General features: G+C 29.2%; 1 protein-coding gene across 2 annotated transcripts; it reads right to left on the bottom strand.

Moving 5' to 3' along the window:
- Positions 1-772: 772 nt before the first annotated feature.
- LOC139843943 (transcription factor bHLH62-like) lies at positions 773-3,419 on the bottom strand. 2 transcript variants are annotated; one of them, XM_071834131.1, is made up of 8 exons: positions 2,395-3,419; positions 2,107-2,307; positions 1,900-1,965; positions 1,707-1,775; positions 1,541-1,612; positions 1,295-1,441; positions 1,128-1,206; positions 773-1,040 (listed from the first exon to the last, which is right to left on the bottom strand). In XM_071834131.1, the coding sequence occupies exons 1-8, from the start codon at positions 3,214-3,216 to the stop codon at positions 1,003-1,005; spliced, it is 1,494 nt and encodes a 497-aa protein (XP_071690232.1). In that variant the 5' UTR covers positions 3,217-3,419; the 3' UTR covers positions 773-1,002. The 2 variants fall into 2 exon arrangements, with proteins under 2 accessions (XP_071690232.1, XP_071690231.1); XM_071834130.1 differs by having other exon boundaries at positions 2,107-2,310.
- Between the last annotated feature and the right edge of the window lie 7,290 nt (positions 3,420-10,709).

Here is a 10,709-nt window from a genome sequence, read left to right on the forward strand (position 1 = left end):
ACAGAGAAATCATATAATACATCCTCACAAGTCACGAGTAACAAATTTAACATATAACTAGTACATAAAATTGTTTATGTGATAATAATAATCTTCATGTGCAAGAGTACTCAAACCTTTAAGCGTACCATTAAATTTGTTATCCTTGAGATTGGGCAAGCCTGTATCCATCCATAACATTACCAAATTCAAGAACAAAGTACCAGTATTATTGCAGATAGTACAAGGAGTTAAAGCATCTTTGTGGAGGAAAGTTCCACTGCTAATTCCTGTAATTCAGGGTAGAAAAGAAAGAGTGGAATAAGGGTTGTCAATTTTTGATTCAATAATGTCCCCACTAACAGCTGGTTTACAATCAAGAATAAGAAAATTATGCTCTAATCTTCATTCTAAAGGTACTATCTTTTCATATAGTTAGGTCTCTTTTGAAAATGCCATTGATTATGACACCACTAATAATAAAAATCACCATCAAAAATTCAAAAAAATCTGTTCTTTATTTGGTGGGTGGCCCAAAAATTCAGAAAAACAGGCAAATTTTTAATGGGATCTTGACAAAATAGCACAAAGGGTTGATGATTTTTCGCATGATTAACGGTCTGAGTACTATTCGTGATCATCTTTATATAAGATGATCATGTTGTAGTTGTTACAAATCCGCCTAATACGTGTGTGTTAGATCTGGACCCACACAAATACTGATAGAAACGTAATGAAACTTGTTGAAATGAACAAAAATAATGATTAAATATATGATATTGTTAAATCATGTTACAACATTTTACATAGTTTATAGTAATAATATATCAGGTGAAGAAGATATGTGTCTTCCACCCTTACAAACTTATAGAGTAGAAATTAGCTAGCTCTATGATTATACAAATAACTTTTTTATAGAAAAAAAATAAAATATATCAGTTGAAGAAAATATGTTTCTTCCTTTCTTTATACATATACTCTTCTTGTGTAACGGCCTACGTAATAATGTCAATGAATTCGATATCATAGCTCAACTTTCATTTGACCCGTGCCCATAATTCCTGCATTTAATCAAGGAGCTCAAAGATCAGATTAAAATTGCTCAACTGCATGTTAGTTGACTTTCTTGATGGAAAAAGTCAACTCACCGTGAAAGCTTGGTCCTTCATTTTGGCCAAACCCCGTCTGTACAACACTCTGTAGATCATTTACCCAAAACGCCGAAGCCTGATATGTTTGGTTATGACATGAGTTAGCAACGATTATCTTTCAAGATTAAGACTTTTTTGGAGACAAATATTGACTTATGACTTACTTCACTAAAACCATCAATTTGTGATGACTTCGTGTTTAAACCACGATGCATCATCGGCATTAGTGTGTTCTCATCATGAATCATTCCATAGAATGGATGGGCCGTTGCATCCAAATGGTTCATGGTATTCATCATGGATGCCCGGTTCTGAAAACGGGCAACAAAAAGAAAAACAAAAATCACTTGAAAATTCAAAAGTTAACACTCAATACACCTGCTCATTAAGAAAGATTGTAAAAAGCTTACATCTTTAGATAAAAGCGCTTCCATGTTCAAATCCGTCCTAGGATTAACTGTGGCTAATTTCATTGACAAGAACTACACAAACATAAAATCGATAAAACACTTGGATCATCAAGAAAATTAATAATCTTGATATTCTTTAGTGTATGAATTCATTATAAATTTATACCTCAACTTGTCGTTGTAATGCTTGTACGTAGTTAATAATCTCGTCGAGCATAACAGCTTTTCCGGTCACCTATACAATCACATAAATCCCATCTTAACAACCAAAACTTACAACTTTCTTAATTTCTTTTAATAGAATAATAATAATAATGTAAAAATATAATCAAAAATTGTGTTTTTTTTTTTTTTTTTACATTGTTACAACCAGGGACAAGATCTTGAAGGAACTTCATTCTCTCACTAATCTTTTCTCTTCTCACCTAAAATATCAACATCCAAAACGACAAATATAAGAAAATGCATACAGGAATGGAATTGGAAGGAAGGGAATGTAACTGATTTTATTTATTTATTTTATTTATTTTTGGTGAAAAGCAAGGAACTGAAACTAATTAACATACCCTTTCAGCAAGACTATGGCTATCAGTAGCTTGACCTCTTCTTGCTCTAACATGAATATAATCTTTTGGTGGCTCAGCTAATTTTGCATTTTCTTTTGTCTTTTTCTGATTCCCTTCTCCCTTTTCTTTTTCCATTCCATTATCTTCTTCTGATTTGCTTCTTTTTGCATCTGATTCCTCTTTTTCTGCTTCTCCCAGAGTCTGCTACACAATAAAGATGTAAACTTTCATACAAAAAAGATAAAAAAAATATATGGGGTTTCAGTTAAAATAACTAAATTAACTAACCTTATTGACTTTAGCAGACAAATTACTGAAGTGAGTTTCTTTTCCTTTTCCTTTAGGAAGTGCTGCCTTTCTCTTTCTACAATTAAAGTTGACATTTTGACTTTTAATTCCAGTTTCCATTCCATTGATCTGTTCAGACAAAGATGATTCCTCCGTTGAATTGTCTAATTCCTTGTTTTCTTGATTCAATGACATTGATAACCTACTAAATTTCTTATCAGAAGCTGAAATTGGAATCACTGATTCAACTTCTTTCCCTCCAAAATAAGAAAATCTTGCTGCTCTTTCAACAAATCCAGGATCTGTAGGTAATGGGGCAAGTGGTAATTGATATTGATTCTTAGGAATTGACAAATTCCCATGAATCTGATTATGGTTTTGATCCATAAATGAAAGATTCAATTTTGGGGGTGAACTCAATGGTGTGTTGTAACATGATGTATTGGTACTATTATTATAATTATAATTATTATTGTTTCCATGAATACAAGATTGTGGTGATATTTCACCAGAATTACATATACTTCCTAATCTACCAATTAGTTCTTTAATAACTACATTCTCTCCGGGCCCACCGCAACCTGGAATTGTGATTCCAGGGTGCGAATTAACCGGAGATGAAACAATGGAACTCAATGCTGATTCAAAGGGATCGCTCTGATCCATTGAATTCTCCCAATTACGATTGAAAAAGCAGTTGGGAATTTGTTCTGAATTCAATTCACTCACTTGGGTTTCTAATTCCATTCCAAAGATTGAATTCCATGGTTGTGTTATTCCAATTCCATTCCTTCCATTGGTATAAAACCCATCTTTTTCCATGGTGGAAACAAAATCTTGAAATGGGTGTTGTGTGATAGGGGGAATTATGGAAAAAAGGTTGAAACTTTGAAGATGAATATGATGATTTTGTTGGTTCTTGTAAGTCACTCAACTCAAAGTGTGTGAAAGATAAAGGGTGTTTGTGAGGAGAGCAGTTGGGTGATAAAAAGAAAAGCAAATGAAAAAGGAGAAAACTTGGAAAAAGGATTAGAAACGAAAGTGAAGATGATGCAATTAAAAATGGAATTTTTTAATCACAATATTTATATTTATAATTGTAATTAAAAAATAAATATGTGCATTAAATATTAATCTTTTCTTTCTAATTTATTGTCTATTATTTAATTTTGAAATGTCTTAAATAAAGTATTCACTTTCATGAATAGAAAAGAATATGAAGATAAAGTTTTATTATGTCTTTAATGTATGTGGATAAGATTAAAAGAGAAGAAAAAGTTAAAGTAAAACTGTAAAATAAATAGTATTTTTATGGCATATTTCTTAAACTTTGTGTCTTTTTCTGAAGGTAATTACTATGAGACGGGGGAGTAATACTTTTGGAGTTAGTTATTTTCATGAGGTGATGATTATTAAAATGTACAAATAACATTAGCATGTCCTAAAAACCTTAATGACAATTCCGAGTGTTGTTATTAAAATATTTCACTAAAAATAAATAATGTCCCTTTAACCCTTGTAATTTTTATATATTTATTTTTGTTATAGAACAATAAATAAACACACTTTAAGTAGCATATTGATATTATATGCTTAAATTCCTATAAGCTACTTGAATTAACTTTTATATATATATATATATATATATATATATATATATATATATATATATATATATATATATATATATATATATATATATATATATAAGTCATTTCACAAAAATAAGCTTTCAACTCTAGCAACTTTACCTAGCACTTGTAATAAAAAATAAAAAAAGCTCCGGCTTCAAGCTTAAGAAATAAGCTTCAACTACAAGCTTCAATTCTATAGAGTTGTCAGTTCATCCAAACACACCCATAGTGAAGGGATTTTTGTAATTTGACATTTTATAAACTCTACTTTTTTCATTAAGCTAGTTGTGAGAGCTTTTTTTTTTTAAAGCTTATTATATTCATAAGCTCTACCTTCTATAGCAACCAAGCAAAATTTATGATTTGAAACTTATTAAAATTTTAACCTAAATTTTTATAAGCTCTCGTAAGCTCTTTAAAAGGGTCATCCAAAGTCACCCATTTAAAAATATTTTAAAATCGTTTAATATATATGAGGCGTAGAATAAAAAAGACGGTGTTAACTATAACTATTTATGATAAAGTCTATCATATACTTAATTTTTTTTATATTACCATATATATTATTAGCTAACGGGCAATAAAATAATGACGTCATTGTGATGTTATCATCCATTATTTTTTACAAAAATCTAGCCTTTTTATTTTTTATTTTCTTGTCTTCTCCTTTTATCAAATATAGTTTTGGATGATTCATATTACTAGTACAAAGTTTTTAGATACACTAAAAATTATATAAGTTAATTTATATATTTAGTTTAATATGTGAACTTTTTAATGAAAATTATATGACAAAATAATATATATTTAATTATATATCTTAATAAATTATGTTGGTATATAATTTGTCACCTCAATATTCAAATGTTAAATGCCTGTGATTTGATGGTGGAATTAAATCTATATATGTGTAACTACGGTAAATAACACAAGTTTATAAACCTCCATTTCTCTCTAGCAAACGACCGAAACAAATAACACGTAAATCAAAAGTATCAAAGTGCCATTTTATAAAAACAACATGACTGAGGTCGAATCAAAGAATGGAACGCAAAATCGGTCGCACATGACCTGCATGCACATATTTGAAATCACAAGGTTTCAATTGTGCACTGTTAATACCAAAGTTGGGCTGTGAACCAACCACAATTTTCTCTTATCAAAATACACTTTCTAAATTTAATGATCACCTATGGTTTGATTCTTCTAAATGTTGAAATTTCATCTAATGATTATTATATGAGTTTTTAATTGATAATTAACAAGGTTCCACTACTTTTATATTTTTAACTTAAATATCACAATTAGTGGGATTAAGATAAACCCTATGAACACAATTAGTGGGATTTCAATAAATATAATTAGAACCTAAATATCTTATAATGGTTACAAGTATCAACTAGGGAATGCTCCCTCCTAATGCATGTGCTTAAATAGTTATGATTAACATTGTCTTTTTTATTCTACTATATAAAACAACTTTTATTTTACGCCTCATATATATGAAGCGACTTAAATCGTCTTGACTCATGTGCTTAAATGATTTATTGAAATCAAGTTATCACAAGTAGAAGTACTTGAATAAAGACACGATAGTCAATGATAAAACCATATGGCATTATATGTTTAACACATTGAGAATATGATTTTTGTACTTATATTAATCTCGATCAAAAAATACTACATGAATATTTTATGGATCAAATTTATATTTTTGAGAACACTTGCAAAGAACATGTTAACTTAAAAGCAAATTACATGAGATTACATTTACACATAATAAGATATGATTTTACTTTATATAAGCTTACTTGATTGAACATGTTTCTTTAAATCAAGGATCTTAACTTGCCTCTAGTTGAACTACACTTCACTAACATGTGTGCCTAAATCTAAAGGAAGATGCTTCCTACTTCTAAACATGTTTATGACTAATCACTGTATTTATGCAAGCTTGAATTAAGATCTTAAAAGGTGTTTTAATTCAACACTTCTCCTTGTTGGAAGTCAAGAAATAAAATAAAGGAGAATATGCTTTTTTTCTTTGATAATAAAATGTTAAGAACACTTGCATGCTTAAGATATAGATGATGGATAGTGTTTATGGCTAAACACAAGACAAATATATTAACCTTTACTTAATTGTGCTTTATGGCTGATTAAGCAAAAGATGCTTGCTTACTTAATGACATGTTGACTAACCCTTGATAATCAAATGATAAAGTTTGAATTCTTGAATTAGATATGATCCAAATCTACACCTAGCTCAATTTGTAACCTATTGCAATACAAAGAAAGAAAAACTTGCCCAATTTGTTATGTCAAGTCACTATCTTGGAGTAAGTCTAAAACAATTCAAACACTTTAACATATAATACATGTCTAGGTTACTACACATCTTTTTCAAGTTCAAAAATAAGTAAAGAGGTCAAAATACTCAGATTCAAACTCTCTTCATTGGCTATACAACATATATATTTTCAGAGAAGCAGTCGTGCGGTTGCATGACGGGCAACCACAAAATCGACCGCAAGCATTCTGAAATTACAAGTATCCCACCTATAAATAGCAAGCCTTAGGGTGACTTAAAGACTTGAAGAACCCCCACATACTTACAACTCAAATAAACAATGAATCTGAAATTAGGGTTTTTGGGAACCATAATTTTAACCTTGCCTTGTTCTTCAGTTTAAGCTTGTTGATTTCAGACTCCAAGAGTTTTCCATGGATGTTTATGAGTCTAGGTATACCTATTTTAAGGCTAAGTAGGTAAAGTATACATCTTGGATAGAAAAAGTGCTAAAACCTTATTAAAACCCTTATTTTAGCCTTATTTTGGCAATTTTGCCTTTTGACCCCTCAAATATTACAATTTGTATGATTTTTCATGTTTATAGATCATTTTACTGATATTAAGGGTAAAATATGGGTGATATCACTAGTAAAAACATGACCATTTTGAGTAATATCAAGGGGTTTTTCTCTATAAATATTTCATTTTGAGGGGGGTTATCGTCAAACTTGCGAGAAATATCTGGACAAGAGAGGATTCCCGAGATTTCACTCCTCTTCTCCTCTACCTCTCTCTAACAACAAAAAGAAAAGAACGAGCTTTTGATTTAAAGCTAGGGTTTACAAATCTGAAGCTGTTTTGATTATTCAACTCGAAATTGAAGCACATCTTGGTGATTAAGGATTGTTCCACCATCTTTTCATCATTATCATCTTTATTGTTGAAGTGGTATAAAACCCTAACTTTACTATGTAGTTTAAATTAGGGTTTTATGTTAGTTTCTTTGAATTTTGATTCTTTTTGGTTTAGTGGGCGGTGTTTTGGGTGTATGTATGTATGTATGTATGTATGTTATATTGCTTTGTTACTTGAAAAACTAAAATGGTAGTTTCGAACTCTAACTTTGAAGTGAGATGTCATGTTTTTTAAAAGCCATGATGTTAAGTGTAGAGGATGATGTTTTCCAAAGGTAAAAGATGAATTTTTACCGAATTGGGATTCTTGAAGAAATGAAGCTTGAGTTTTGATTTTTAGTTGGGTTAAGACTAAGAGGATTAGAGTAAAAAAGGGTTTCAGTATATGGGTTGAGACTAAGTCGATTAGAGTAGAAAAGGGTTTTAGTATATTATTATGTATTTGTAACTCAAACTTGAAGGGTGTCACTTTGAGTATTGATTATGGGTCATAGGATATTTAGATAGAGAAGTGTGCTTATGTACACTTCTTTATTACAATAGAACTAGGTGCAATGCCCATGCGTTGCACGGGATATTTTCATGGTTCGCATATGGTGCTTGTAGTTGGCATAGGTTGTTGAAAGATTTGTAAGAGTCGTGATAGCTATTTGTTTTATATGCGCTTTAAACAACGAAAGTATAGGTTGCATATAAAATATTATAGAAGGAGCATATGTAACACATAGTTCTTTACATTTCATATTAATGCTAAGAGATAAACAACAACTTTTTGTAATAAAAAAGATCACTAAATTCATACTTCGACATAAGTAATCCTATTTATTTTGTTCATGACTGTTACAAAAACGTAGGAATATCGACTCCTCCTGAAAATAAAGAGAATGAAATTTGATCTATTGGTATAATAAGTATCGAAAAGTGGGAATAATAAATTAATTGGTAGGTTATAAGAATAATTTAGTAGTAACCTTATTTTAATATTTTAAAATTCATGTTTAATTTGATGTTGGTCTTTCTCATATATAATGTGTTTGCATTTAAGTAGGTTCTTATGTTATTAGTATACATTATTTTACATGTTTCTCATCTACTTTGTAAGCAATTATCAATTGATGTCAAAAATTTATATCGTCTTTTACCATCATCTGTATCAATAGTTTATTTTGTACCATTGTTGTTATCACATTCTATCTTTTCATATATAACATCATGTACCATTATTATCCCATCCTATCTTTTTTACCATACTCATATATTTAACAAAGTACGGTACAATAAATAAACATATTCGATAACAAATATAATATATTAATATATAATTACAATATAAAATTAAAACCAAACTAAAGATAAATCTACACATGACTGAATTAAAGAATGAATTCAAAATCTTTCATATAAAGGAAACTACAAACTTTAAGATGATTTAAAAGAAAAATAATTGAATGTTACATAAAGATATCAATATTCATATGCATGTCAAAAAGATCTTTTACAATAGAAAGAAGAAACAATTCCGAAGATTTTCAACAGCATCATGCCAAAAATCTAAAGCTAAAAGAGTAAGATAATTAAATATTCGATTTATTAGAAGTTGTGATGTGGTCCAGCGGTTGGTGGCCTGCCTCCTTTAGGGGAGGTCAGGAGTTCGACCCCCGTTGGCTACATATTAAAAACACAATTTCATCCATGCCATGAAGTATCCACCCATAGCACCTTTCCCATATCGTTTGGGGGGAGGGGGTTACTTGGCCGTGCCCTTGGATTGATTTCAAGGTTTCCTCCTGGGCAGCAATGGAGGCGGGGTTATTATCACTGCATCGACATAGTCGAAAGGGGAGATGATAGCAACGGGTGGTTTAGTCCCCTTCGGGTGATCCCAATCGCTGTTCAAAAAAATATTCGATTTATTAAATAGTTCAATATACGTACAATATGAACAAAAAGCGTAAGAGAAAAGAAATTAAAAAAATTGAAAACATAATGTGTTAACAATAAAAATCACTTACATTAGTAAATGTTAGCTGTCTTCAACAATATTAAACATGTTTGCGGATCTTTCGTAACCGTTCAACTTATTAAGGAGCTCATCATACCTACAAAATAAACAAAAAGCGTATGGTAGTTGTCTTCAACAATATCAAAAATGTTAGTGGATATTTCATAACTGTTCGATTTATTAAATAGCTCATCATACCTACAAAATAAACAAAAAGCGTAAGAGATATGGAATAGAAAAAGGAAAAAAAGGAAACATAATGAATTAGCTACATAATTCACTAATATATTAGCAAATAGTAGTTGTCTTCAACAAAATCAAACATATTTGTGGATCTTTTGCAACCGATTATGGTTAAAGTGTTTGCTTTAGATTTGAGATTCTAAAGTGTACATTTCATGGTTATTATGGTGTTTAATTTTTTAATCTAAAATCAAAAGAATCATTCAAAGAGAATTATATGACTCATATTTATAAAAACTATGTAAAATGTTACCATTGATTGTACATTTATACGTGAGTAATGAAAAGCTTCTAATAGTTTTATACTCTTACTTTTAAATAAATGATGCATTAAAGTAGAATTTTATAACTATTAACTTATCATAATATTAATATATACATATTACACCATATTATGTAGAATATAGAAGATTAATATTAATATATTATAGATAGATATATTGTAATAGAAAATAGTAATAAAACCTATATAATAAAACAAATTTATTACATTATATTTGCTGCACATGAACTCAATTTTTAGATATAATAATAAAAAGCAGAGCTCGTACGTTGCACATCTTGACCGAAATTTTGTATGATAATAATATTTCTTATACAAAAATTATTGCTAAATAGTTAATTTGAAGCTTACAATTGATTTATTTAAAAATAAATTTCGGCCACTTATGAGGATTGAAGAGCTTACATGTTGTATATGATGTCGATGATGATGAATACAAATCTAAAACACAATAATAATATGTAAATCGAAAGTGAAAAAACAACAATGAACAAATAAAATTTAAATTCTTAAGGTACGAAAAGACATTAATAATATGAAAATCGAAATGAACAAATAAAATTGAGTGAAAGTATGAGACCTAAAGAGCTTACGTTTTGCATGTGATGATGATAATGATGAATACAAATCTAAACACGATAATAATATGTATATCAAAAGAAAAAAATTTGAAGAACTTACATTTTACATATGATGTTTGTTAAAAACAATATGATGTGTGAATAATATGTATATATACTTGGTTTAAAAAAACGTTTGCGACTATCCAATGTCTTATTACTTTATAATTAATTATTATAATTTGTTGTAATAAATGTATTTTAATCAATGTAAGCAAATGAAAAGATAGTAATTATAATAGAAGATTCTTGAGTTTTCTATTTATTAAGTGTAATAGTTTTTATCTAATACTTTATTAATAGAAGATTCTTGAGTTTTCTATTTA

This window comes from Rutidosis leptorrhynchoides, chromosome 4 (genome assembly GCF_046630445.1).
Source record: "Rutidosis leptorrhynchoides isolate AG116_Rl617_1_P2 chromosome 4, CSIRO_AGI_Rlap_v1, whole genome shotgun sequence".
Taxonomy (NCBI): Eukaryota; Viridiplantae; Streptophyta; class Magnoliopsida; order Asterales; family Asteraceae; genus Rutidosis; species Rutidosis leptorrhynchoides.